The sequence below is a fragment of the Myiozetetes cayanensis genome, unplaced genomic scaffold, assembly GCF_022539395.1.
Source record: "Myiozetetes cayanensis isolate MyiCay16 unplaced genomic scaffold, myiCay2020 scf2-11, whole genome shotgun sequence".
Classification (NCBI taxonomy): Eukaryota; Metazoa; Chordata; class Aves; order Passeriformes; family Tyrannidae; genus Myiozetetes; species Myiozetetes cayanensis.
Window position 1 is genome coordinate 3091120 of NW_026087411.1, and position 26563 is coordinate 3117682.

General features: G+C 45.2%; 2 protein-coding genes across 5 annotated transcripts in view; one reads left to right on the forward strand and one right to left on the reverse strand.

Moving 5' to 3' along the window:
• REL (REL proto-oncogene, NF-kB subunit) overlaps nucleotides 1–2498 on the forward strand; it is a 33292-nt gene extending 30794 nt beyond the window's left edge. For both annotated transcript variants that reach the window (XM_050315053.1, XM_050315052.1), the window contains exon 10: nucleotides 62–2498. In XM_050315053.1, coding sequence (XP_050171010.1) covers nucleotides 62–798 — 737 coding nt within the window. In that variant the 3' untranslated portion in view covers nucleotides 799–2498. The remainder of the gene's footprint in view (nucleotides 1–61) is intronic.
• On the reverse strand, nucleotides 2492–26486 carry PUS10 (pseudouridine synthase 10). Of its 3 annotated transcripts, none has more exons than XM_050315056.1 (18): nucleotides 26448–26486; nucleotides 24840–24976; nucleotides 23960–24226; nucleotides 22265–22351; nucleotides 18185–18219; nucleotides 17830–17941; nucleotides 16449–16510; nucleotides 14217–14262; nucleotides 12484–12548; nucleotides 12083–12168; nucleotides 10131–10256; nucleotides 9347–9403; nucleotides 8386–8462; nucleotides 8241–8296; nucleotides 7997–8114; nucleotides 6789–6931; nucleotides 5701–5800; nucleotides 2492–5174 (listed from the first exon to the last, which is right to left on the reverse strand). In XM_050315056.1, exons 2-18 carry the CDS (start codon nucleotides 24963–24965, stop codon nucleotides 5136–5138), a joined length of 1602 nt encoding a protein of 533 aa, XP_050171013.1. In that variant the 5' UTR covers nucleotides 24966–24976; nucleotides 26448–26486; the 3' UTR covers nucleotides 2492–5135. The 3 variants fall into 3 exon arrangements, with proteins under 3 accessions (XP_050171013.1, XP_050171014.1, XP_050171012.1); XM_050315057.1 differs by lacking the exon at nucleotides 26448–26486 and adding an exon at nucleotides 26270–26330; XM_050315055.1 differs by lacking the exon at nucleotides 26448–26486 and having other exon boundaries at nucleotides 24840–26075.
• Between the last annotated feature and the right edge of the window lie 77 nt (nucleotides 26487–26563).

Genomic DNA, 26563 nt, shown 5'->3' on the forward strand with positions numbered 1-26563 from the left:
TGCTTTTCACCACTTGTAATTTAAAAAAAAAAAAAACTAAACCCCGGCCTTCTCTCTGTAGAACCAAACCTGTTCTCATCCTCGCTGCTGATGCCCGGGTTGGGATCCCTGGCCAGCCCTGGTCAGATGTTCCCCGGCTGCAGCCAGCTGGCCCAGGTGGGCCCCGGGAAGCAGGACGGGCTGTCCCCGTGCTGGCTGCACAACTCCCCCTCCCCGGTCAGCGGCCTGCTGGGCACACACGCACCCAACAGCTTCTCTGCGGACGCCCCTCAGCCACCTCACGGCAGCAGCTCCCTCCCGGCCTTCCACGACCCTCTGAACTGGCCCGACGAGAAGGATTCGGCCTTCTACCGGAATTACAGCAGCACCAACGGGCTGGCAGCGCCGACGGGCGCGGACCTGCCCACCATTGCAGGCGGCAGCGCCGTGCCCGCGGCTCATCCCAACAGCGCCGCCTCCGGCATCGTCAGCATGGACACCGACGACATGAACTGCACCAGCATCAACTTCGACAAGTTCAACATGGTGCTCAACTCGGGCGCTTCCAGGCAGCAGCTGCCGCTGGGCCCGCCCGGGCCGGCCCCGGGAAGCGGCGCCGCGGGATTCGCTTCCCAGCCCAGCTTGGCCGACCCCGTTTACGGCTTCCTAGAGCAGGAGGTTCTGGGCGAGCCGAGACTCTCCACCGCCCACCAGAGCGGCCTGGTGGACCCCCAGTACTACGACGGCGACGGCGTCCACGCCGACGAGCTCTACCAGTCCTTCCCCTTCGATAACATCCTACAAAACTACAACCCCTGAGGCGGGGGAAGCTTCCCAGGGGCCGCTTCCCAAAGGTGCCGCCGCGCGGAGAGGAGTCATCCACCCTTCTGGAGTCCCCGCTTTCTCTCTCAGAATGTTGCTGTGCGAGTTTTCGCGATGGAACTTAAGGTTATTTAAGTTACCATAAGAGTTAAGTTATTTAAGCCCGTAGTGGTGCCCGTCAGGAAGGGGGAGGTGGGGGCAGGGTTTGGGGTTCTGTACCTTAAAAGTACCTTGTAGATGTATTTTGGCGCTTTTGTTGGGAAAGGGAACTGGTAACACTTAAAGCTTCCTTGCCTTTGGGGACTGTAAAAGCTGGTGTCTTCAGAAGGCTTAAAATTTCAAATACTTCACAGGGTTAAAGTTCTTTCAAAGCAGCCTTTTTTGCTACAGAAATTCAATTTTTGATAGGACAGAAATTAGGAAAACAAACCTGCACATGAGCACTCTAGTTCAGTCTCATCAACAGATATTAAAGTTCAGCTCAGCCTACTTGAAAGGTTTAGGTTTCTTACCCCCTTTCTATAAATACTGCTCTTCTAAAACGAGTACATGTATTGATTTTCCACACTCCATTTGCTTTGAAGGCAAATTTACTGGTGAAATTTTTTTTTTAATGACTATGTCATTGTTAGATGTATTTAAAAAGACCGGAAGGTTTGAATTTTTAAATAGTCCAGCTCTGTTGTAAAGGAAATCACTGCACAGGAGAAGGAACAGAAAGTCTGCACTTCACCCAGAGTGCAGTTTTCCAAGCCAAGCCCTGTTGCTTTAGGGACGAAGCTGTCATTGCTCTGCAGTTGCTGCGTGTGAGTGTAGCTGTGATGCGTGTGGCGTTTTGAACGGCAGGAATCTCTGGAGCCGAAGTATCTACTTGCTTTTTTTTCCTCAGGTATCCCAAGCAGTTTCCTGCTATGCAAGTGACTGCTCAAAGGAAGGCTCAGATCCTGCCTCCCCAGCACCACCCCCTCCCAGGAGGGCAAAGCCAGGGGCAGCCCTTGGGCAGCCTCCTCTCTTATTAACGACTTTTTAAAGCCATTTCAGTCAGCACCAATTAAAAAACACTCCTCTGTCCTCTGGATCAGGAACCAGAACTTCCTCCTTTGCACTTGATTCCCAGTGTCCCCTCTCAGCCTGAGCCAGAGCTGTTCCAGGACTGGCTGGGTAAGACACTCTGGGCCTTGGCTACTTTATTATACTGTTCTTTTTTGAAAGAAGCAACACAGCAGGAAATGTCTGAGTATTTCTTAGGTGATACATCTGTTCTGTAGGGCAGATAAAGCTTGAGGGTCTGAACTGTTACCGTTCGGTGACGTAAAACCAGACCATGAAAGCAGCAATAAAAAAAAAAGAACACTTGGATATAAAAGAACACCCCCAAAATCTAAAAAGCCACTTAGAGACATAGAGTTGGATACGAGGAAGGAGCTCCAGAACCCCTCCGTGGTTTATAGGATTCCCTCCCTGCATTCCCTTGTGTTGGGAGCTCTCCATCACCCCCACTCCACAGGTGACAGTCACACTGGAGGATGGGTGAAGTTTGGGAAACTGCCTCCCCAAACTCCAGGTGCACAAAGCCATGAATTGACTCTCCCTGTTTTAAAGCAGTTTTTCCTCACAGCTCCTCTGCAGTCTTGAGCAATAGAAAGACCAAAGAAATACACAGAAAGTTTGAAATGTGTTGTTTATTCAGTTCTTTTTTTTTTTTGAAGTTCTCAGTTTTAAGTATATTAAATGTAAACATTTTACTCACTTCATAGAAAGCTCTTTATAGTACAATTTGTTTTTACTGTATAATTAAATATTTTCAAAGTTCTGTTTTCCTTTGTAAACGAGTTGGTTTGGTAATTAAAAAAAACTGGTTATACCAAGTGCTCAGCTTCTGCAACCTCCTCAGCTTTGTGACATCCCTCACCACGGGCAAGGCAGGGAAAAGGGACAAGGTAGGTTATCATTTGCTTGTTCTGGGGCTTTTTTTGGGGTATTTCTGCTCCCAGTTACTGGTGGCCACTGCAGAACCTCAAGCAATGGGAAGGTTTTGTGGCAGAGCCGTTGAGTTTTTGGGCAGAGGGGATGAGGGGACAGATGCTTTGGGCACATCTGTGCTGCTGGTTCAGCTTTCTCCGGGCAAAACCCAAGTGGAAGGGGGATTAGAGGTGGCCCCTTGGAGAAATGCAGGATTAAATCTTGCCCTCGCAGAGCATCAGTCTGAGCGCTCTCAAGGTGGTGTTTCACTGGTAAAAATAAGGGGAAGGCCAAAGCCCCCCCTGGATGCATTATTGCTGCAATATCCCCCTGTGACAGTTCCAAGGGTCATCACCAGCTGGCCTTGGAGCAGAGTCCAAACCCCCAGGTCTCATCTGGGGGTCTCCTGTTTGCACGTGGTCCCTGCACAGGGATCCCTGACCCCAAAGAGCTGCAGAGGTTTGCACTGTCATTTGGATGCTTCACATTTATCAGGATTGGGAATTTTTGGAGGGCCTCTCTGTGTCCTCAGCACGCTGAGGGCAGTGTTTACAGCCTGGTTCATCTGCACTGGGATTCGGGACGTGACCCCCACGTGCAGCAGGAGCTGCAGAGGGAAGTGCCTTGGGTGTCCTTGACCTACAGCAGGAGCAGCCCTTTCTCCTTCCCCCCTTTGGCTCCATTTCCTCCCTTGGAACAGCTCTTCTCAGGCCTGTTGTGCCAAAATGCACAGTCTTGTTTACGTTTTTTTGTTCCCTGTAGCTTATGGAATTTATAAATCATATTTTAGCTCACTCTGAGTTTCAAGAAATCACAGTTGTGAGACTGAAATTCTCTTTTGGTTTGTTTTCTGAATTCAGTTTCTTTAGTTTTCCATCCTTCATGACACTTCCTGTCTGGCTACAGATTATTATCTGAGAACTGCTCCTGGAATCTGTTGCTCATATTGGCTCTAAGATTAAAACCAAAACCAATATTGCTGTCTGAATCATGTCCCTATTATTTTTGTGTTAGAAAAAACCAGGAGCTTTTGAATTACTTGCATTGCAGAGGGCTAGGAAAGCACAGCAACAGAGACAAGGTTTGACAGCCCAGCACAGGCAGTGCATCATTTTTCAAGATGATTTTTTTTTTTTTTTAGGAGCTCCTTAAAAATGGATTTATTAATAGTTTTAGAGCCTCTGGCTCATGTTCTGATGCAGCTGTTCTGGGCTGAGGTCCTGGCACCACTGAACTAAGGGAAGGCATCCCAGTCATCCTCCCCGTCCCCAAACAGTGGTTGGTCTTGGCAAATATTATGCTCTTTTATTTCCAAAATGTTAATTAACGAAGAGCCCTTAAATTTCAAACCTTAATTTCCTGCTGATGGTTTAACTCTCTTCTGCACCTCAGGGAAGCATCTCCCCTAATGGATTAACATGATGCAGGTATAGAAGTGACTCTTCCTAAAGATGTAGGCGGTGCTTAGTAGGAAACATTTAAAAGAAGCAAATTAAAAACCTTAGATCTTCCCTGTCCCAGGCAAATTTAAGTCTTCCAGGCATCCATCCAAGGTGAGGTGGTAGAAAAATTGTATTATGCTGCTAAATCAAAGCTTTTTTTATCCCCGTCTCTGGATTCCGACATCCCCAGGTAGGTTTTGTGTCTGCCTGCACTTTTTTGATTCTTGGTATTCCTGTTTTTCTTCAGATCCCCGTCGTGCACCACTGCCAGGAGTTCCCAATCTTTTTATATGTGGTGACTCACTGGGGAATTCCTGCTCCTGGAGAGGACTGTGGCCAGGCTGGAGAGCTCAGGAGGCCCCAACTGTTGTTTCTAGGAAGCGTCGCCGATGTTTTTAAGTGAGAAAAACTTGGTTTCAAGTGCAAAGGTTTCCTCTGAAAAACGGTTTTGCTCTTTGTGAGACAAATTTGCCCATCCCTAAAACTAACCCTGACCAAAAAGCAGCCAGCAGGGAGACTTGCTCCAACACTATCCCCTGGCTTTTGGGATTTCCTGCAGGAAGAGTGCTCAGAAAGAGTTGGGATTTCAGGTAACTCAGTGCTGCCTGCCCCCAGACAAGGAAAGCTGTAGCATCCAATATAAAAAGAGTTTAAAAAGAAATCTGGCTTGAGGGAGGGTTACCTCAAACTATAATTTATCAGGAACACCCTGGCTTCCCAAAATCCTTTTATGCACAGAAGAAATTAAAGTAAGGCCAGAGACTGAACCAACACTACCTGGTCCAGAGTGTTTAAAGTAGACTGAAAGTCAGGGTATCCTTTGGCAGATCAACATGATCCAAGTGTTCCATGGAAACCCTTTGCACCCGGGCTGCAACACTGCACAGTGTTTGGTCACGAGCTGCTGCTTCCTCATCCCAGCTTGGGAACTCAGTTATCCAGAGTGGGGGGCCAGTCGACGTCAACAGACTAGGAAAGGGGAGGGAAAAGAGAGGCAGGATCACCAGAGGTGATATTTTACACACACCCAAAGAGTCACAACTCCTTTTGCAGCATCCCTGGACGTTGGGCCGCGTTGCCAGAACTGTTTGTTAGGAGTGTGAAATGGCTCCAGCCTCTCCCCGTCCCGCGGCGGGGCCGGCACGGTGCGAACACAAACCGCGCGTTGATTGATGGTGCACAAATACTCAGGTATGGGGTGGTGCAGGCAAGGCTCGAGTAGAAACCCATCACCTGTCCCTGACTCTGGGCAAGGATGGTTATAGATAAGCTGATAAGTAGCGTTATAAATTTGTGATGTGTCCCCCCGCCCCTCCCTGCCATCAGTTTGGAAGGGGAAGCCTGGCACGTGTGGCAGTGTGGGACAAACCACCATTCCTGCATTATATTCATTTTTCTATTAACTGTGCTCCACTTGGGGCAATTCCACGGAAAGCATCTCACAAATGCCACCACCTCAGTCCTTTCCAGGAAGGGTAAATAGCAAACAACTTACCTCCACATCCAGCTCCAGAATGTCAGCAGTTCTGTTCAGGAGGGACCCAATATTGGGCTTTGTCCTTCCAAAGTCCCCGTGCACAAATTCTTTAATGTAGCTGGAAACACTGGCTAAGGAGGGGAGGATTTTACAGCAAAGAAAGCAAAAGGGGTGGGGAAAAAAAGGTGTTTTGTTTTTAACTCTTAAGCCAATTTTTAGTTAACATCCTGTTAAGCCCATACTCATCTTTAAAAGAGCTCCTAATTCCTGGCTTCTGCCTCAAGTGCCAAAAACTGTGTCACTGACCTTTATCTTCTGTTTTATTCCAAAGTGAGGGGTGACTTTACGGCAAAACCCTTGATTTGTGTAGCAGCAACCCCCAGTCTGCATTGAAGAGCATTAAATAGTGCAGAAAAGCTGATTTTTTTTTTAAGGTGATGAGTTATCAGTTAAATTAAGAAAGTGTATTTTTAACCAGGACAATTTTATAGCTGCCACATTCACTCAAACTGTCAGGGTAATGGACTCGATGGTCCTTGATTCCAACCTGGAATACTCCGTGATCCTGGGAGCGGCCAGTACAAAACTCCACACACATAGGTACCAGTTTGGGATGGGAAGGGAAGCGCCATTTTGGGAGGGGAACGGAGGCGCCATTTTGGGATGGGAACGGAGGCGCCATTTTGGGATGGGAACGGAGGCGCCATTTTGGAATGGGAACGGAGGCGCCATTTTGGGATGGGAACGGAGGCGCCATTTTGGAATGGGAACGGAGGCGCCATTTTGGAATGGGAACGGAGGCGCCATTTTGGAATGGGAACGGAGGTGCCATTTTAGGATGGGAACGGAGGCGCCATTTTGGGATGAAAAGAGAGGCACCATTTTGGAAGGGGAACAGGCACCATTTTGGAATGAAACAGAGGCTCTATTTTTGAATGGAAACCTCGGTGTGGAATTGTGACATAATAAATGCAAAGATCCCACAGCAACACACGACTGCTGGAGAGCAGGGATTTCAAAACACCACAGGGATTAGAGTAGGAGACTTCCCATGATCTCAGTGACTCCAGTCAGGAGCTGTTTGGTGCCAGGGCAGCCAAGGATACGTCCCTGCCTGAGTCTTGAGGTGCAGGCGGAAATGGTGCTCGTCGATGTACTCGGAGCTCATGGTGTGGATGACCCGGCAGCGCACGGCCAGAGGCCGCCGGTGGAGAACACGGAGCGGCGTCTTCTGGTCCAGTTTTAACTCCTGTCACGAGAGAGAGTGAAATAGACAGGAAGGAAACGTAACACACTGAACAGATTGTAGGAGTCACAAGTGTTGTGAACCAGTCACATCTTTTTATCTTGAGTAATCTTGAGACAAGACTCATTGTTTCCAAGTTTATCAAAGGAGAAAGGACAGCCATCTCCGAGGCCTCGTGTGAACACCAACTAATGGAATCACAAATACAGAGGAATAACCTTGAAATCTCCATAGCCCTTTGCTGGAATGACTCCAGGATTTAGCAGCTCACTGAGAGCCTCAGGGCAAATCAGAAAAAAAAAAAAATCCCACCCCCAAAATGCTTTGTCTAAACTACAGCCAACCCCCTAGAAACAAAAGTGAGGGGAAAAAAAACCCCTGAAATGAGATTAGATTTCAGAACAATCTTTTCAAAAGTTCATTCCCCACTCCCTTTCTCAGAGGAGATGCAGCAGTTTGAAAGGCAACTTTTCAGGATTGAGAGAAAGCTCCGGGAAAAGCCAACAGTTGTCTCCCTGAGCTGTGAGCACTTGCTTTGAGTTCCTGGGGAAGACCTGTAGGAAACAGTGCAGCACAACAAAAAAAGAATCCAGTTCTCCATCAGCCCAACAGCTGGAGAAAGCTCTCATTCCACAGTGTGCTGAGCCTTCCTAAGGCCTCTTAGCACTCTTTGTCACAGGCACTTCCAACTTGGAATTGTTGAGAGCGGCTGTAGAGCAGAACAAAAGCTCTGCCACTTCTGCTTGCACAAAACACTGTGCAAGGTAAAGGAAGGGGTGCAGGTGCCAGGTTTCCTCCTCTCCCATCCACTAATTTTGATTATTTGGTCTCCTGGAAGGTGAACATCACACAAGGATTTATTGGCCTGGCCAACAGCCAGCCAGCTGTCCTGCTTGGATGACTGTGGTGAGGGAAGGAAGGGGGGTATGGAAGTCCCTGCAAGAGAAACTCTGACAAAAGGAAAAAAAAACACAGAGGAAGAGATATTATAGTATTTAGGAATATTTAATTATTCCCTAGGGCACCAGGACAGGTCCTATTTAAATCAGCGACAAGAGCTCCTGATACCTTGATATCGTCCAGGAGCGCGATATCTTCCCTCTGGATTGCTCTGTCTGTCCATATTAAGGCACTGTAGGTCTTTGTCTTCTCCTCTTCACCTTCCTTCATACGACCAATTGCCTCTCTAAACAAGGGAAATTAATTACTCACTTAACATAAGCATAATTATCCCAGGCTGTGAGCAAGAAACACTTGCCCAAGTCCCAAAGTGTCGCTTTGAAATCCCTTGGCAGCGCCGGGAAATACTGACCTGGTGACAAGCTGTAAATCTCGAACCTGGATTTTGTCTGAAGAGTTATTAATTGCCTGTGATATTTTAAAAGGAACCAGTCAGGACTGCTGGGTTGGAGAGGCAGCAAGTGCTTCCCGAGCTCCGTGAGGTGCAAATGATTTACCTGCTGAAGCCTCTTCATTTCCTCGGCGGTGAAGCGGATCCGACGAGGATTCACCAGCTCGATTGCAAAGGGCCTTCCTGGCATCGGGCACAGCCACAAAACATAAAAACACGACTGTTGTAAATGAACACAGGAATTTACACAGGAAGGCTGGGAGGTGTGAAGCCTGGCTGCTGTTAGACAAACAGGGACAGGACTTGTGGGTTTAGGGATGTGGCATCAGATGGAAGGAGAAGAAACGAGGGACTATTTTTTTTTTTGGCCACTAAAGCCCAGTATCGGCAGTGAGTGCAAATTAGGACTTCCCAGAAGACATCTTGTACAAGTCTGTGCTAATTAAAAAATAAAATAAGAAAAAAAGTTAATTAGCTTATTTTCTGTCACCTACAGCAATGCCCAGGTGCAAGAGGATGTTAAATCCCTGCTCCCTCAGCTCAACATCTGTTGCCGGAGTTGTTCTCTCAGTGCTCAGGGCCAGGGACAATCCCCAGCATAAGCAATGCCAAGAGCCACAGCAATCAGATAGCAACTGAAACGTGGAATTGCTCATTTGTACTTTTTCTTGCCCTCCTCCTTTGGCTGCAGCAGCTCCAGAGTGCTGGAAAGCAGCTGACCTTTCCAAAGGACCCGAGTTGAAAAAGAAAATCAGGCTCCCCCACTCCCCACAGGGACAGCGAGGGAATAAAAAGGATCCAACAGCAAACAAGACAGGAATGAGTCTGACACAAATGGCTTAAAAGTAGGGAGAGAATAAAATCAAATACTCCTGACCAGCTCTCCCTTTCCATGCAGCCAAGGCCACTGAGAAGGTGTTTGATCTTAGGGAATAAATATATAAATATCACTAAAATGTTTCTGAGATAAAATTTCAGAGCCTGCCTTAGCATTCAGCAAGATCTATTAGAGCAGCTTCCACAACCACTTAATTTCTGTGTTTCACAAGGGATCTTCCAAGCCTTACCATTTCCTAGCGTCCTCACATCCACATCTTCTCTTCCAGAGGAAGAAAAATTAAAGCCTGTAACAGATTTAAAACATTGTTAATACCCTCTGCAGCTTTAAAAGGTGAAAAGAATGTCTTTCCTAAACCTGTTGGCACAAACACTCCAGGAACAAACCTGGGATATTCACAAGTTTCTTGATGAGCACTCCCAGTCCCTTGGCCTGAGTGAGATATTCCAACCAGAGTAACACATCCACTGGGAGGAGAGGGAAGCAGCAGGGTGTTCCCCAAACTAATATTTAATGCCATTTTTCCTTGGGCTTTCTGTGTTTTTAATTCCACAAGCAACAGGCAGTGCTTGTTTCATCTGGATAATCCCTGGATAAGCACTGAAGAAATGAATCAAGGGAAGAGACACGAAGGGGTTGAAAGCCGGGCAGATGTTACAAAATGCTGGTGGCCAAAAAAAAACCTCCTTGCTACAAGTCATTTTATGAATCACCGACCCATCAGAAGGTTGGTTGGGCAAAAAATCCTACTGTGCATGAAACCAACACATTTGCATCATCAGATGAACTGCACAGCTACTTTAGCAGGATAAAAGGGGCTAATTACTCACAGATCACAGCTAAAAAAGAGTTTACAAGCTTTGACTCGGAAGGATAAGAGAGGAATAAAGAAATAACAGCTTTTTTTCCCTCACACTCTTGGATTAAGTGGGTAGGTACTAAGAAAAATCCTCTAAAAAATGTTCTAGTAGTGATGACAAATAGGTCTGGTAAGAGATCTCCTAAATACTCACTGTCTGCTTTGAATTCAGCCATGAGATGCTCCGAAATCAGTTCTTCCACTGAGGATTCCAGCTTCCTCTCCCCATCAATAATCCAGGGGGTCTGAGGTAAATTCCTGGAATATTTGTTGTACCTTCCTGTAAAAAAAAAAAAAAAAAAGAGCTATGTTAGCTGTAATCTCTCTAAACCAATGGACAAAAGCTTTTAACACCTTCAACTCTCAGTGGAGCTTTGTGGAAATGACTTCACGGGCTCAAACTTGTTTTGTGGAAGAGCATTCCAGCAGCTCTACGGAATGCTGCTGGATGCATCCAGGAGAATTCCAGTATCCAGGATGGCCACTTAAGAGGTGGGCTCGGAGAGCCCGTTGCTGCAGTCCCACCTCCAGGGATAACCTTCCTGTGTGGAGCAGTTCAGGTTCCAAGCCAAGTCCTGCCACTGTCTGAAAGCTTAAGGAGAGAAATCCAAACTAAAGTGCTTTGGCTCCCAAGGAAAACCATGTGAGGAGCAGAAAATCCCCAAGGAAAACCACGTGAGGAGCAGAAAATCTCCAGGATAAACTGTGAGAAATGTCAGGAAGGTAAAGAGATTGGCGTCCTTGGACTGATCTCATGGCACCTCCACGACACAAGGGCTGCTACAACCGAAGAACAAGCCTGGATGGCCAACAGGAGCTTTTTTTTTTTATGGACAGGTTTGGTAGGAAGTGAAAATATTCCCGAAAGCAAGGACATCGTTCACGTGACACCCTGACAAAGAGCTCAGAGCAGCTCTGGGCTTCACACTGTGCCTCTGACACCTCAAGATTTTTTTTGGGGGGGAGGGAGAGGGGAATTGTATCATATTTTCCTCTCTTGAACAATGTTTCCTTCTTGCATTTTTGCCCAGCAGAAAAAGCCACACCAACAAATGGGGAAACTGAGTAACGGTTTCACTGGGGCAAGGAACGAAAGGAGGTGACTCACCCAGCACAGGCAGCTTCTCACTGCTCAATTCTCCTTCCAGAAAATGGAAAAAAGGAGAATGAGATAAGAAGTTTAACTCTTGATCTGAACAAGAGGAGGTTTAAAAAAAAACACAGAAGGTGTTTCTTGGTTTGACAGCTCCTGAATCCTTAAAAAAAAAAAACCAAAAACCAAGTTGGGGTGGGAAGTGATCACTAAACACCGAAGGGAAGGTCAAGAGGGCAATGCTAACTCTGAAACTGTGCTTACTAATTAAGATCCTGCCTCATTTAATAACGAAATAACTGCTCTGTGCTCAATAAATCCCACTTTGGATTTATTTCTTTGAAAATTTAAAAAAAAAAAATAAAATCCTTCCTGGGTTTTTTTTGTTGTTGGAGCAAGCTATAAACTGTAAATCACAAAGCCAGTATTAAATGATGTGCAGACAAAAAGCAAACCCTCTTGCTCCTCGTACAGATGGACTCTGATAAAACCATCCAACAAAGCAACCTAAAACAAAACAGTGTGTTTGGGAAAGGCAAAAAGGAACTGGATATCTTGAATTCCCAAAAAGGTACATCTGTTTAATCGCTAATTAAAAGTAAAAAAGGGGTATGTGTAGAACATCAACCACCCTGCCACTCGCTTGTGCATTTTTTTCATTTGCCATTTTCCTGCATTCAGGATATTTATCATCCTTTTAAACAGAGTAGGTTGGATTTAAATTACAGGTCGGGGTTTTTTTTTTTTTAATCTGCTTGCATGTGCTTTAAAGAAGTTGTTTATACACAGGCCCAGGAGAAGGGCAGGTGCTCCTGCAGGCAGGTGATAAAGGGGGGGATCTGTCATTTCCTTCCCCTGCCAAACCCACCCACTCTTGGATAGAGCTGGGTTGGTTTCTTTGCTCCTTACACTTAATTACAGGAATTAACAAACAGAAGAATCTCTGGCTCTCGTGGCAGTGCTCGAAAGTTCTGCTTGGGATGACACGGCAGCGAATCAATCCATCCCCTTACCAGCCACAAAAACTGCCCCATTGTTGCACTGAATGTCCAGAGCATCACACAGGTTCTTTGGTGAACTTGGGGGACATGGAAAATGCCTGGATTTAAAAAAAAAAGAAAAAAAAGAGTAAAAAGAATTAGCAGTAATACCAAAAACATGATGGCTTCTCACTGTTCCTTGCTTACCTTCCAAACTCTAAGGTTCAAAACAATCCTGAGTTAAAAGATCAGGAATGATTTTTCTATCACCAGAAGAACACAAGACACATTTTACCCAGTGAACCATCAGAATGCAAACAACCAAAAGTTCTTTTATAGACACCCTACCACTGCTTACCCACTGAGCATTTTCCTCCCCATCCTAATTCTATACAGAAGCACAGTACTAAGAACTGGTTTCAGTACAGACTTACTTGAGAAAATCCTCTTCTTTTATCTTCTCTAGGGCTTTCATAACTGCCATTCTGGTGAAAACAGACTGCACAGTGAAATAAAAAAATGAGTCAAGAACTAAGAAAAGCAAAGAAAGGATATGCCTAAAGGGAGGGGAAAAAGCACTAACATATACACAGTGTCAGGTTTTTTCACTTGGGAGCCCAGATCCAAATTTGCAAACTGGTTTAAAAACAGAATCCTAAATCCATGACCAGAAACCTCAGTCACCTTCTTTTTCAAGAGTTAATCCCCAGCTTTTATCTCAGTGACAGCAGGCAGCCAGTTCTGGAAATAAGCCTGGTGAGGAAGTGTCTGGTGCTGAAGCTCCAAAGTTGATTTGGGTCCTCCCAAAAGCTTTCTCCTCACCAAGAGAAGAACCTTCCACATGAAGAAGTCCAGGTTCCTCAGCCTCTCCTCCCAATCCCCTGGCTGCTGCATTTCCAATTTAATGGTGTCTTTTCTGCAAACCAGACTGGGGATTTGGGGAAAGAAATCAAAAATACTGGGGCGTTGTCTGGCACAAGTCAAGTCCCTGCTCTAACACCGAGTTCCTGGGTGCCTTCAGGAACGCTGCTCTTTGTCCTTCCAAGCATAAATTAGAGATAATAGCACTTCTCTTCCTCATGGAACAGATGAACTGGGGAACCCTTAAAGCAGCAGCAGGTTTAAATAACCATCTAGAGCAGATGGCACAGAAACATTCCCTCAGAACCCACTTCTTACCCCACTCCTCTGGCTAACAAAGCCCTCGAAGCTTCAAGCACAGCTTCTTTGTGAGGACAAACCTCTGATGGCTCTTCAGTTTTGCTTTATATTCCCCTCCATTCTGTTGCCTGGGTGGTTTTAACGGGCAGGCCCTGCTGGTTTGGCCCCTGCTGGGGGATTTCCCCCTTTTCCAAGGGAAGGATTGCAGCGAGTGGTGAGTTATAACAATACAACCCTTCCAAAAAAAGAACGTGCATTTATTGCTCAGGTGGAGTAGAGTCAGCAGAATTCCTGCCTCAGTTCCTGCCTCTGCCAAACGTTGGTAGACTCTTCTGCAGGAAGAATAAAAGGCCTTGCAGTGGCTTCTGATGGAAGTCACTTGTTCTCCCTCTGATCACATCAACTGTCCTACTTACATCGGCTTCTCTCCAACTGCTGCTTTATCCCTCACGTTCTCTTTTCCATAAGTGATTGTGTGTGTGCCAACAAGTGGCAAGGTCCCTTTTCTTCCCTCCCCCTCTTCCAGAGGCAGAAGGATAAAACCATCCTGCCCATTTCATGGCTTTCAGTCACATCAGAGGAGGTGGAAACTGCAGCGTGTTCATGTATTTCCCTTTTGGCTGCAGAGTCTCATCTTCACCATGTGCCTTATCTGAACTGTTTCACCCACAGAGAGCTGGAGGATCATCTTTTATGCTACTTTTAATGCGTGACAATCAAATTCCTAGCTCTTAAAGGGAGGTATTTACAGAGACCATTCCTAAAATTACAGCCTGGAAGATGCACGACCTGAAGAAAAGCTCCAAGCTCTCAGTTTTCCTAAGGTGAGAAATGTGAATAAAGGAAACAACCTTATTTTCAGACAGTTTGAAAACCAGAAAGATTTCTGATGAAGGGGAAACCAGACATTAAACACTGACTGAATACCCAGGGAAGTTCTTCGCTGTAGCCACTGCTGTGAAATTCTGGATGTCAGACAAGAACTACGGAGAAGGTGAGATCTTACCTGCTTGTTCTTTGCTGGTTTGAAACAGTCTGGACAGGCTGTGGCTCTAAATACAGAAATGAAAATTAGCTGCTGCTCTTTAAGACAAAGAAATAAACAGCCAGGCTCACAAACACAGCATGGAAATGAGGTTTGTACCAATATCCAGAGTCTCACTTCCAAGAGTTTAAAATCCCCTTAATCCTAACCCACAAACGGAGCAAGATGTGCATTGCTTGATCCAGAGAGAATTCCTGGACAAGAGGGTGCAAGTCTCCTCTGCTCTGACCAACACAAACATGTGGAAAAGCACACACAAAGTTTAGCTTTCGGTCTTTTCCAATCTTTCTCGATGAAGGCCACGATTAATCTTTTAGTTCTGTGCAAGATTTGCTGAGATCTTGAAATCTGTTCTTGCTGCTCTTCCACACACAAACCACAGATTCAAATTGCCCCTTCTGGATGGGAAAATTCACTGCCCTGTACCAAATTCACTGTCCTGCACCAAATTGACTGTGCTGTACTAAAAAAGTAACCCCAGGTGTTCAACACCATCTGTGTTTGGCCCCTTCAAAAGGAAACTCTTGGCTGTTTCACGAAAGTGAAAGCCAGGTCAGTGAAACACTTTTCTTGGTACTGCAGAGGAAGTTGCTGTTCCTATTAAAGGATTTCTGTGTATGCAGGCAGGAGGATTTCTGGATTTCTATGTATGCAGCCAGAGATGTTTTCTAACCTACAACCCAATTTATCATTTCTTTCTTTCCTCTGTAAGTATTTTGGACACTCTGAGGAAGCAGCTCTTGCTGTTTCTATACAAGTGGCTTCCCAGGCCAGTCTGCAACACAAATGCCCTCTTCCAAAATTCCAGGATCTCCAAATGGGAACTAACAAGAGCGAGTTCAATGTTCCATGAGCAACCAAGGGTCATTCCAGCCCACCTACCCTACACACAGCTGTGTAGGAACAGCCTGAGACACGAGAAACTGCAGGTGCCATAGTTGGAAATCCCACCCAAAAGTGTCCTCCAGGTTGAGACAAAATCCTGCTTTGCTTCCACAAAACCCATGAGTGTCACTGCTCCTGTGACAATTGCCAAATTTCCCATATTTACTCCTCAGAGCATGCCCAGAGCCAGCCTCTCACATTTACAGGATGCCTTGACACCTCAGAAATGGCTCTGTAATTAAATTAACAGTGCTGTTACTTCAGGAAAAGTGTCTCAAACCTTAATTGCTGTTTAAGTATCCTACAAAGAGAAGGCAAATAAAGGGATATTGTCGGGTCACAGGGAAGAAACCCGAGTAACTGGAATGTGGAATGGAGCTTCCTTACAGCTTTCACCTGTCCAGCTGTCCCACTAACACTGGTACCATAAATTGCTCCATGGAAGGATGAGCTGGAAATAGGAGTGGAGAGGTTTCAGAGGAAGGAAAAGCACTGCAGAAAACAAGAACTGGTGGAGTAAAACTAAATAAATAAGAATAAAAGGGTGCAGGATCCAGAAACACTTCAGTATTTCCAGGGTTGCAGGTGTCAGTATTTAGAACTGTAGTTTGGGCCTACAGTAGAAGATGTAGAGGCTGCAAAAGGAATCTCAGGTCTCAAGAAATGAATTCACTGTTCAACAGAGGCATCTCTGCCAAACCTCTTTGTGTGCTCAGGTTTAAGCTGCAGCAGGGGCAACTTAACTGAGTTAAACTGAGCTTTTCCAGGAAGCATCAGCAAACAGGAAGAGTTGAACCTAATTATCCACAATATACTACAGATTTTGAGAAATCAGATTAAATGGCAGCTCAGTTCACAGAAATATTTTGCTTCTTGATGTACAGCAGATGCCCTGCAGGGCCAGGCCAAAAACTTCTGTTTGTTTTCATCAACCAGCTAAGTTGGATGAACACATTTCCAAGCCTTCCCTCCCACCTGTATCTCCTACAAGAGAACTGAATTTGAATTTATTTTTTTTTTAAAGGATCCAGGGAATGACACTGGAAAGGGCTGAAAACTGGACAACTTGTCTGAACGTTCTCCTTCCAGTTCCAACCAAAATCCTGGGTGATTTTGTTTATTGGCACCAGAGCACTGAATCAACCAGGGATGATGGAACTTCAGGCTCTGCAACTTTCTGTGGGCACGAGGAAGTTTAGATGCAGGCTCCCGTCCTAGTTTATAAACACCTGCATCTGCAACAAATCCAAACCAACGATGTTGCACAATGTTTAGATAAAGATCTTTTGTTATTTATATCAAACTTACAGGAAACGGCACTCCTCGTCGGTTTCTGGGTGAGCAAAGACCACGCTGACTTCAAACAGACTCTAAATTAAAAAAAAAAAAAAAAAAAAAAAGAAAATAAAGAAGGAGAAGGCGGTAATTGTGGGGTTTTTTTAATAAACAGGGAGGATATTCTCACGCACACACACAAAAAAAGGAAAACGGTAAAGAGAGAGAGACAAAAGAGATAATGACCCATTTATTCTCCATCTAAACACTTCCAGACTGCTGTTTGCCACAAGAGCATTTGCATTTGTGAAGTCACCAAAGATTGCCTGAGAGCCCTTCCCAGGCAGGAGTGACCTGCACACCCTCACAGCGGGGCTGAGTCAGGGACAGCCCGTGCTCCAAGCCTGTTATGGTCACCAAACCCCACACACCTCCTGGGAGAGCCTGGAATAAAGATAAAAACCCTGAGGTCACCGCAGTAAAAACTTTGTCAGGGGCCTCCCGTGCAATGCCCGGCTGGCCTTGGGGCAGGGAAAGGCAGCGTGGATTGACAGCTGGCCCAGGAACTCCGGTGTAATCTCAGCTCTACCCCCAATTCCCTCCTTGGCCTTGGGCAAACAACACTCATTAGCTCTGTTATTCAGACCCCGGAGCGCCTCAAGGGGGCTGTTGAAAAGATTGCACGAATATTCAAGTGCCTCGTGGATAAAGAGCCCTGGAAAAGCAACTTTTATGGCACGGGGATGTCTGGAGTGGCTCAGGGCCCAAGTGTTGGGGAGCTTTGCCTAAGTTGGGAGGTGAGAAGTTTGTTTCTTCTTGGATCATCTTCAGAGGAAGGGGGTGATTTTTTGATTCACTGAGACAGAAGGGATGCTTTCAATTGGCACTCCTGGGAAAAGGCAATCTGTAATTATTATGCAAGCAGGCAAATCAACACAAAGGCTAAGGATATTGAGAATCCAGTGCTGTGGCCGGTGACAAGTAAAACCTGCAGCCTGCCTTGTCCCCACAGCAGGAATTTCAGCCCCATTTACAGAAATTTTACATTCAGGATGAAGGTGCTTCTGAATTTGTCTGGCAGATCTCAGCTTGGTGTTCAGTCAAGGTATTTCAGAAACATTTTACAGATTATTAGTCAGAATCTGCAAGTTGCAAACAGTTTGAAAAAACATTTCTACTCAGGGGTGTTGCAGGTGTTCCCTCAGGACTGACTTGGAGATCTCTGGTTAAAAGAATATCCCCCCTTTTTCTCCCTACAGTGATTATAAGAGCAGTGCAACTTTATTCTCTGTTAATAAGGAAAAAAGATATATTTTTATTCCCCCCACGTGTATAAGTGTATAAATATATATACATACACATACATGAAAAAAAAAAAAGAGAGAGAAAAATGTGATTTTTATTTCTACAAGACCTTTCCATCAGCAGGAACACCCAACTCTTCTGCCAACTGGGGGTGGATAATCCACTTATAAGCTTCCTTCAGCTGAACAACGTCATCCTTTGCCAAGGACAGGCCCAGATTCCTGAATCACAAAGAAATAATAACTTGCACAGGGGTCTGTCCAAGGTAGATACAACACAGAGAACATTTCAAGAGGAACTTAAATAAAACACTTCTTGGCTGCTCATTATTTATACACAGAAATGGTGTCTGTAGAAAGAGTTCTTGCCAGCCAGCAAGAGGAAGGATGATAAAAAATGAATTAATAATTAAAAAAAAAAGAATAAAATGACAGCACCTCCTAATTGTGAACTTCATCACTCACCTCATCTCCTGCTTCACCCCCAGCCAAGCAGCTCTCTGGAGTCACAGCCATGCCCAGGGAGAAGAGAGAAAACAAAGAAAAGCCAGTGAAATTAAGGCTCAAAACTCCCAACAATCTGAGGAGGAAAACTGTTTAAAAAAACTCGGGACAAAAGGGAAGTATTGAGAATTTAATGTGGCTTTTGCTTCAGAAGTGGAAAGATGGAATAGGGGTTTGTTTTAGTTGTAAGACATCACTTTGCTCTTCACCTCAAATCCTACCTGGCTTTAAAAACCCCAAAGATCAGGCTTTATTAAATACTTTGGAATTTGCTTTATATCTAGAAAAACGTTGTATCTAGAAAAGATTTTTATCTATTTATATCTATATTTATATTGAGATAAAAATTTACATCTGTATAATTAATAAATCATACCATATAGAGGCACAATAAAATATTATACAAAACAAAATGTAATAACTGAAATATTTATATAGAGATATATTTATATATAGATAGAAATCTAAATGGATTTATATCTAGATATAAGTATACAAATTTGTATCTAGAAAACATTACATCTTGAAAAAGAGTGTCAGCTTGAGTAATTAGTTATCTACCATGCAGAGAAAATGCAAAAAAAAATTATCTAAGTGAATGGTATGTGAAAAGTGATTGACATATAAATTAATAAACCCCTAAATTCAGTTATCATCCATTATAAAAACCACGAAATAAAAGACATAATTGGTCTTACAGGAATCACAAAGCCTTTCCCTGAGAGTTGCCCCCTTATTTAAAGCACTCCCCTCAGTTTAGGAGACCAGGCTGAACATGGGAAAGCTGAGGGACCGAAGGAATAATTCCAGAAATCAGAGGGAGCTTTCAGTACAAACACTCCAGCTCACCAACAATTAATAAGAAGCAATTAATAAAAAGAGAAAAACTCCCCTCAAAACTTCCTACAGTGAAGCACCAACAACGGAAGGAACCACACCATGGATCTCTTTTACACGCTGACAGAGGAGCTCAGTCAAAATAAACAACCCCAAAAATCTCTTATCCTTCCTTTGCTACGTCTAAAATGACGAAGGAACCCTAAAAAGAGGACCCTAAAAAGAGAGGAAAGGACGTGAACTCTGTTAGATCCGTGGTACACAAACCCCCAAATGCAGTTGCACTGAGGGAACCGTGCTTGCTCCAGTGCAGTGATTCATCACCCAGCAGCTGCAGACAGTGTGAGTAAGGCTGATTCACTTGCAGTACATTGTCCTCTTGTTTGCATAAGAACCCAGATAAAATCACAAACAAAAATAGCTTCCCATCCAAATTCCTTGAAGGTAACTCCAGAACTGGAGAATTTGAGGACCCCAGAGCAGGGCCTGGAAATGGGTAGTTTGAAAAGCTCTGCCACGCCTTGACTTAGAGCAGGTTTGGTACTCAGTGGGGTGGCTCATCTCACTCCTTTTCCTTGTTTTCCAGGGGTACAGCTACAACATAGCCAAAAAATGAGACCACGGGTCAAATTTCACCTCCCCTCTCTTGACTTCCAAGCTGAAAGAGAATTAAAGGAATTCGTTTCCCCTTTCAATTAAGAGGAAACAACAGATGAGGGTACTGTGAGCACAGGGGCCAGAAGATCCCAAATTCCAAAACCCCTCCACTCTGTCCCAGCTGCAGGTGAAGCAGGGGATCAGATCCCTCTACTTCCTAATTACTTCATGTTTGTGGAGAGGTTTGAAAATGCCAAATGCTCATTACAGAGCTCGAGCCTGCAGGGCAATGCTGAGCAGCAAATGCATCCCAGAAATGCAGGAGCTCGGGCACCGTGTTGATTCCAAGCTGCAGGATATCCTTGTGCTGCTGGCTGAGGGATCAGGGTGGCAACAGTTGAGATACCCCCGTGCAATCCCAGCCCTGGCATTGTTCCACTTTATTAGGAAAGAGCTCGGAGATGGGGAATTCCAGGCTGAGGAACAGCCGGTCCTACAGGGAGCGACGGCTGCAGATGTTATTTGCATCCACGTCCTTGGAGCGAGCACCGGGATGAGGGATCAGGACTGAGGCAGCACGCAGAGCTCAGTCACCCTTCTGAAGGGCACCACTCACTTCGTATTCTAACAGAGCTGCCTGGCATAAACCTGGGACTCCTGCATTTCTGATTTATTCCAATCAAACATCCTGCTGTGGAAAGAGGCTTCTGTGCATCCCCGACACAAACACTGGGCAAATGGAAATTTTATGCCCTGCTCTTCTTCAGCTCCTCCAGTACATTTTATACTTGGCAGGATGACAACTCTTATCACTAAATGAGCTGGAGGTAATATTAAAAGGGAGTTTCTGATTTTTTTTTTTTTTTTTTGTGTTAAGAAGGTGTTGGAGAAAACCTCTGTGTCACAAAGGGCCGTGGGAGGGAGGTTGTCTTTGGGTGTCCTTTTAGGATAAGATTCCACATGTTCTTGCACAGAGCACTTCCAAGAATTAAAAGCAGGATTTAACATAAGACCTCTTTTCAACACAGAGCACTTAGAGATATTTTGATACTTGATTTTGATATTTTCAGGCATTTGGACATATTACATTGCTGCTTTTCTGTAACTGTAGAACAGGGACTGTTTGTACCAATTTTTTTTTTATCAATTATTTTTAAGTGATAGACAGGTGGTAAATAAACCCCCACGATTTTTAAAATTCTTCCTCCACCATCACCCACTCCCACCCCTGCAGCTGGAGCACACAAAAAGCTGGATCAGCCCTTGGCAAGACCGAAGGGACGGAATGGAAGGGCCAGCAGGAACTCCCTAACGCAAACCATCTCCCAGCCGAACCCAAACCGCTTCCAAAGGGAACAGACGTGGTTTGGGAGCTTCCCACTCACTCATTTCACTCCACCTCTTCATTCCTGGCCCCACAGCACAACTTTTATTCCCATGGCTGTCCCGGGCTCTGTTAGGAGTGAAGGTTTGCTTGAGCACAAGGAGGGTGGGAGAACATCCCTCACCTGAACTGCGGTGCAACACCACCCTCTACCGAGGCTTCCTGGCAAACACCACGTGCCAGACGCGCTGGCAGCCGAAGCAAAAGCACCAATTATGCTCGGCTGAAGATGAGAAGTAGAGAATCTGATGCTCAAGAAGACTTAGGAGTAGAATACATGATTGCTGTCACACTGGCATTTGCCCAGCATGCCAGAACTCACAGCACAAATGACCACTAAAAGTGTAGTAGATTATTTAACAATCAAACTGTGTGGGATCAGAAGACACCCCATCACAGGTTTATGTATAAATCCAAGACCATCTACATTTCTTTCTGCCATGTCCACTGAAGCTTCTGTCACATCTTGCATCTATCATAAAAATTTACATGTTACCCTTTAGAACACTATTTTTGCATCATTTCATAGCAGAGAGCAGGGGAACGTTGTAAAACATCTCACAACTAAGCAAGAATTGGTGCTTTATTGATTAAGTTATATTATGCTTAGTATTATCCCTCAATTTAAAGAAATTACCAGGGTATACACTCTTCCATATTATCACTGCCCACTGTAATTAAATGAATGAAATGTCAACAGTTTGATTCAAATTGCCATAAAAATCAGTAGTTTTACAGCTTTAGATTTACAAATCTAGACTTCCAACAATGCCCAAGCCAGGTGATCAATAAAATGCGTATTTTCCCATCATTTAAAATGCTGAACACTTCAAGTTCATCCTGAAATTCCTCCATGTGTATCCTGCACTACCAATTACCATTTCTTTCAGGAAAGGCACCACCTGTGCAGTTCCACCTCTGGAAGATCCACAAAGCAGGGCTGGCATCCAAAGGGAACAACACACTGAGGGTTTGAACAAACTCCTTGTAGGATTTCAGCTGCAGAGTTACTCCTGGGCTAACTGGAAACCAAAGTGACTCAGACCCTTTGTTAATTAAAATAAAACTCACCCACAAGGAAGGGGAGAGCAGATTTCACTTCCAGCATGTGGGTTTGGTTTTTTTTTTTTAAACAGCAACAATTAAAAATCAAACCACCTCCAGCTTGTGCAGTTGCACAGTTATTTTGTTTAATATGTGTTGAAGTTATTTAAGTTACTTACCTCCCTAACAGAGAGCTGGGGGGGGAGTGACACAGAAAACACAAAACTAGTGAACTGGTAGTCAGCAGAATTCACTTTTTGGCACACCTGGAAGAGGAGGAGTTTAATATTAAACCACAGCAATGGCACTGAGTTGATATTCTTTATTCAGTCCCTGTTAATTCATGTTAACACACACTGAGGTGCTGAACATCCAAACCAGAGTAATCACTAATCACTCAGTGAAATATAAGCTTTTTTGTTCTGTTAAGAAGAAAAGTTACTAATCAGCTGTATCCCTATGGCTATGAAATAACCAAATTCACTATTTTAAAGCCAAGACCAATTGTATATTGAAATCTTTGTCCAACAATCTACACCACAGGGACCAAAAGACAAGAACAGCCGACTCTGAGCATCTTCCCTCGTGGCAGTGATAAATTAATCCTAGGCCAATAAAAATGCCTAAGATCCTGGGATAAGACAGGAACAAACAGGTATCCACAGCATTAATTCCTTGTGAAAAATTGTATTTGGCACTGGAAATAAAGCAGGACTCCAAACACACATCTCACACTTTAAAGTGGGCCGGTGAATGCTGACGGCGAGATGCCGACACACGTGGAGAAGTCCTCCAAAATGTCAGTGATTCCAGGGAATGTCAGAGAGGAATTCTGGGCTTTCAAGGGGAAGTCAGCATCTCTACATATAAAATATGCAAGGTTTTTTTTGGTTTTGCAGTGCCCTAACAAGAAGGGCTGCCAGATCTCCCATTGCTACTGCAGAGAGGAACTCTGAAACAAGTGTTTCTGTACAAAGATACATATTCTGCCCCCAAAAAAAGAAACATAAATGAAACAAAAAAGAAACATAAAACCAAAAAAGAAACATAATGCACTGCAACAACACAAACCATACACTCTGCTCTCTGTTCAGTCCCATTTTTAGACCCATTCATGCTATTGAACCACATTCTTTCCTATTAAAACCCTGTTAAGCATCTCAAATGCAAGTGGGAGTTTTCTGGCCGATATTTCAGTTTGTCACATGAGCAGTCTGAGTGCTCAGAGATTGATGTTTCTCCTAACTCTCATTTTCTCTATTACACCCACAATCTGTTGTATCACCAGAACATCTTCTTCCTCTGTGGCTCTCTAAATATTATTCCTTCATAAAGACAGGGTTCATGCTGTATTAGAAACATGGAGTTAAGAGAACAGCAGCTGATGCCTCCTTGTTTTCCTGTCACATAAAAAAAAGTGAAGAGAGGTTGCCTATTTACACTGAGGTTTTCCTTGGAACCTCAGGTTACCCCCTAAATTCACATAACCATGAATGAGTTAATCCTTTTCTTGGAGAAGTGTGCTCCCTGCAGTCATTCCATTGCACCTGCACTGCTGTTTTTTTTTAAAAAGTGGCACTGTGACAAAGCCTGGGCAAAATCTGGTGCCAACACAGGTGTGCAAACACTGCCCAGGAGCAGGGTGGAGTGGGATAGTGCCACCCACCTACACTTCAAATACTCCAAATAGGTAAATGTTTTCTGGGTTGTCTTCTGTTTTCTTTCTTTCAACAGAAAGAGAAAACACACCTTTTAAAAAAAAAAAAGAAAAAAATAAAACAAAATTACCTGGGGTTTTAATCACCAGCTCTACACTGTGGGCTCCCAACAAGCTCCAGAAAAAGGACCCCAAAAGACCTAGAACAGGGATTTACCTTTTTAACGAAGTCAGGCTCGCAGAACTCCTGAAGAATTCCCAAGCACACGTTGCAAACCCTCCCAGCAGAGCTCTCCACCGCAGCGTTCCCGCCGGTCACCGCGGGAATCTGCGCGAGGGCTCCGTTCTGGTTCGGATCCTCCGGACTTTCGGCGGTGCCTTCGAGTCTGATCCTCTTGCAAGGGGGGTCAACCACGTCCAAACCAGCTGTGCCTTCTTCTCCTCCAGTCTTCTTCAGGAAGTCTTGCAAATCCTTCATCAAATCCTAACACAAACACAGGAATCATGCTGTTGTTTGTATCTCTTCCACAAACACCATTCCATAAAGCAGTGCCGAGCATTCCAGCTGAGCCTGAGTTTACGTAATTAACAACTTGGAATTTACTCCCAAAGACACCTCGAAGGCACAATTAAACAGCTCCAAGCTGCATTTTTCTCAAAATAGAGATTTCCAGAGAAACTGCTGCTCAACGGACTTATTTACCATCCAAGAAGGAAAACATTTTCCAGACCTGGCTTGCAGAAACACGTTTATTTTTGCCTCATTGCTATTCCATGAAAATAGACATTTAGTGCCTTCTGGTCGTTTAGATAATTTAATTTCTCCAGCTCCATTAGCCCAGGAAAAGAGCTGCTTAGTATGGCATAAAAAGAAAATAAGACCAGATACAGGTTGGAGGTGAAATTACATACACAGAACAAGAACTTCAAAACTTCAAACTTAAGAAGGACGTGCTGCTGAGGAGGGAGAAGAACCTGCATGTCCCTGAAGGAAGAAGCAATTATGAGGTAAAAATGTTTGGAGCACTCCAGGGGAGTGGAAAGGACACTGCATCCGTGTGCTCCCACTTTCCAAGCAGGGAATACAAAGGCCAAACCTTGTCTGGATGCCTGTAAAGGGTCTGTGATCCCACACAGCAGAACCTCAAAACGCATCGTGGGCAGGTGCCAGCGCTGAGTAAGAGCTGAACAATTGGTCTGTCCTTCTCTGTTAGTGAAGACATGCTGGGGAATCCTAAAATTGAAAAAAGAAAAGGAAAAAAGATAAAGCTTAGAACAAACACAATTCGGCAATTTAGCTGCATTTAAAATAATTGTGGGTGTTTGGGTTTTTTTTGTCCTCTAGAGAAAGTTCAGGATATGTGTTTGTTTTAAATCACAGGCACAGGAGAAGTGGAAGACCAGCCCCAAACCACCACTGAACTGGGGGGAAAGCTTCTGTACTTCTGTACTTCCAAGGGTTTTCCTAGAAAAACCTGAACTCAGGAGTTCTGATAAGGGAATGCTGAGCTTTTGCCCAGTTTTATTTTGGATAAAGTGCATTACATGACATGTTAATCTCTACTGAATGAAGGAGGGCAGATCTAAGACATCTTAAGCCCAACCCAAAATGGAAATTCCTCCCAAAAATTAGCACAGACTAAAAAATCAGTGCTAAAATCACAGGAAAGCCCCAAACAACACACGCCAGCCCCTTTTGCCACAAAAGCCCTAGAGGAAGGGTCTTTTCTATCCATTAGTCCCTGCAATTTTTAAAGATTTCTCATTTCCCATCCCAACACAGGACTCATGTTTTTGTGAGAGATCTCATAGTGCTTTTTTTCCCCTCCCTAAAATATTCTGGCTAATTCGGTTTCCCGCCATTCTTTGTGCCCTTCAGAACACGCCGAATTCTTTGGCCAAAATTCAATAATGGGATAGAACTCTCTGGGTTTTTTGAAAAATACGGACAACGAGAGATTCCCAGTGAGGTGCTCAGTGGGCAAAACTGCCAGTTCACCTTTACGACAGTTAAATATTGGCACTGTTTGCCATACTGGGAAAAATGTGGCAATATCGGGGGTGTTTTGGGGCAAGGAGGAGGGGGAAGGAGATGGAATCTGGGGGGGGAGTTTCGGGACCTCCAGCACGGCCCAACATCTGAGGGCTGGGAGAGGGAGCTCAGCACCCTCAGAGCATTTCTGAGAGAGGGGAGCTCAGTACCCCTATTCCAGCCCGAGCCCTCAGGATTGTGGGAAGATCGGGACCCCCGAGCCCTCAGGATTGTGGGGAGATCGGGACCCCCGAGCCCTCAGGATTGTGGGGAGATCGGGACCCCCGAGCCCTCAGGATTCGGGGGAGATCGGGACCCCCGAGCCCTCAGGATTGTGGGGACATCGGGACCCCCGAGCCCTCAGGATTCGGGAGAGATCGGGACCCCCGAGCCCTCAGGACTGTGGGGAGATCGGGACCCCTGAGCCCTCAGGATTGTGGGGACATCGGGACCCCCGAGCCCTCAGGGCTGAGGGGACCCCATTACCCCACACACTGAGGCGCCGCGCGCGGGCTGAGACGGAGAGATGAGGACAAACGGGGCCCGCTCAACACATGGCCGACCTCCTCGCAGGCCCGAGGCACCGTTCCCGTTTCCATTCCCATCCCGATCCCCATCCCCATCCCCATCCTTATCCCCATTCCCATTCCCGGTCCCCTCTCCCCTCGCTCACCCCTCGCTCCGCGGCCCGGCACAGGCTCGCTCAGCTGCGCCGCAGAACGCATCGCTCGGCCGGCGCGGCGGGGGCGCCGTGCCCGCGGGGCGGCTGGGCGAGCAGCTCGGCGCTCC

Coding starts and splice junctions, on each gene's coding strand:
- PUS10 (XM_050315055.1), bottom strand. CDS start 25,046: ATGCAGCTAAATTGCCGAATTGTGTTTGTTCTAAGCTTTATCTTTTTT. Junction 18,220..22,264: donor CCCAGCTCTCTGTTAGGGAG/GTAAGTAACTTA, acceptor CTGTGACTCCAG/AGAGCTGCTTGGCTGGGGGT. Junction 14,263..16,448: donor GACGAGGAGTGCCGTTTCCT/GTAAGTTTGATA, acceptor TTCTGTATTTAG/AGCCACAGCCTGTCCAGACT.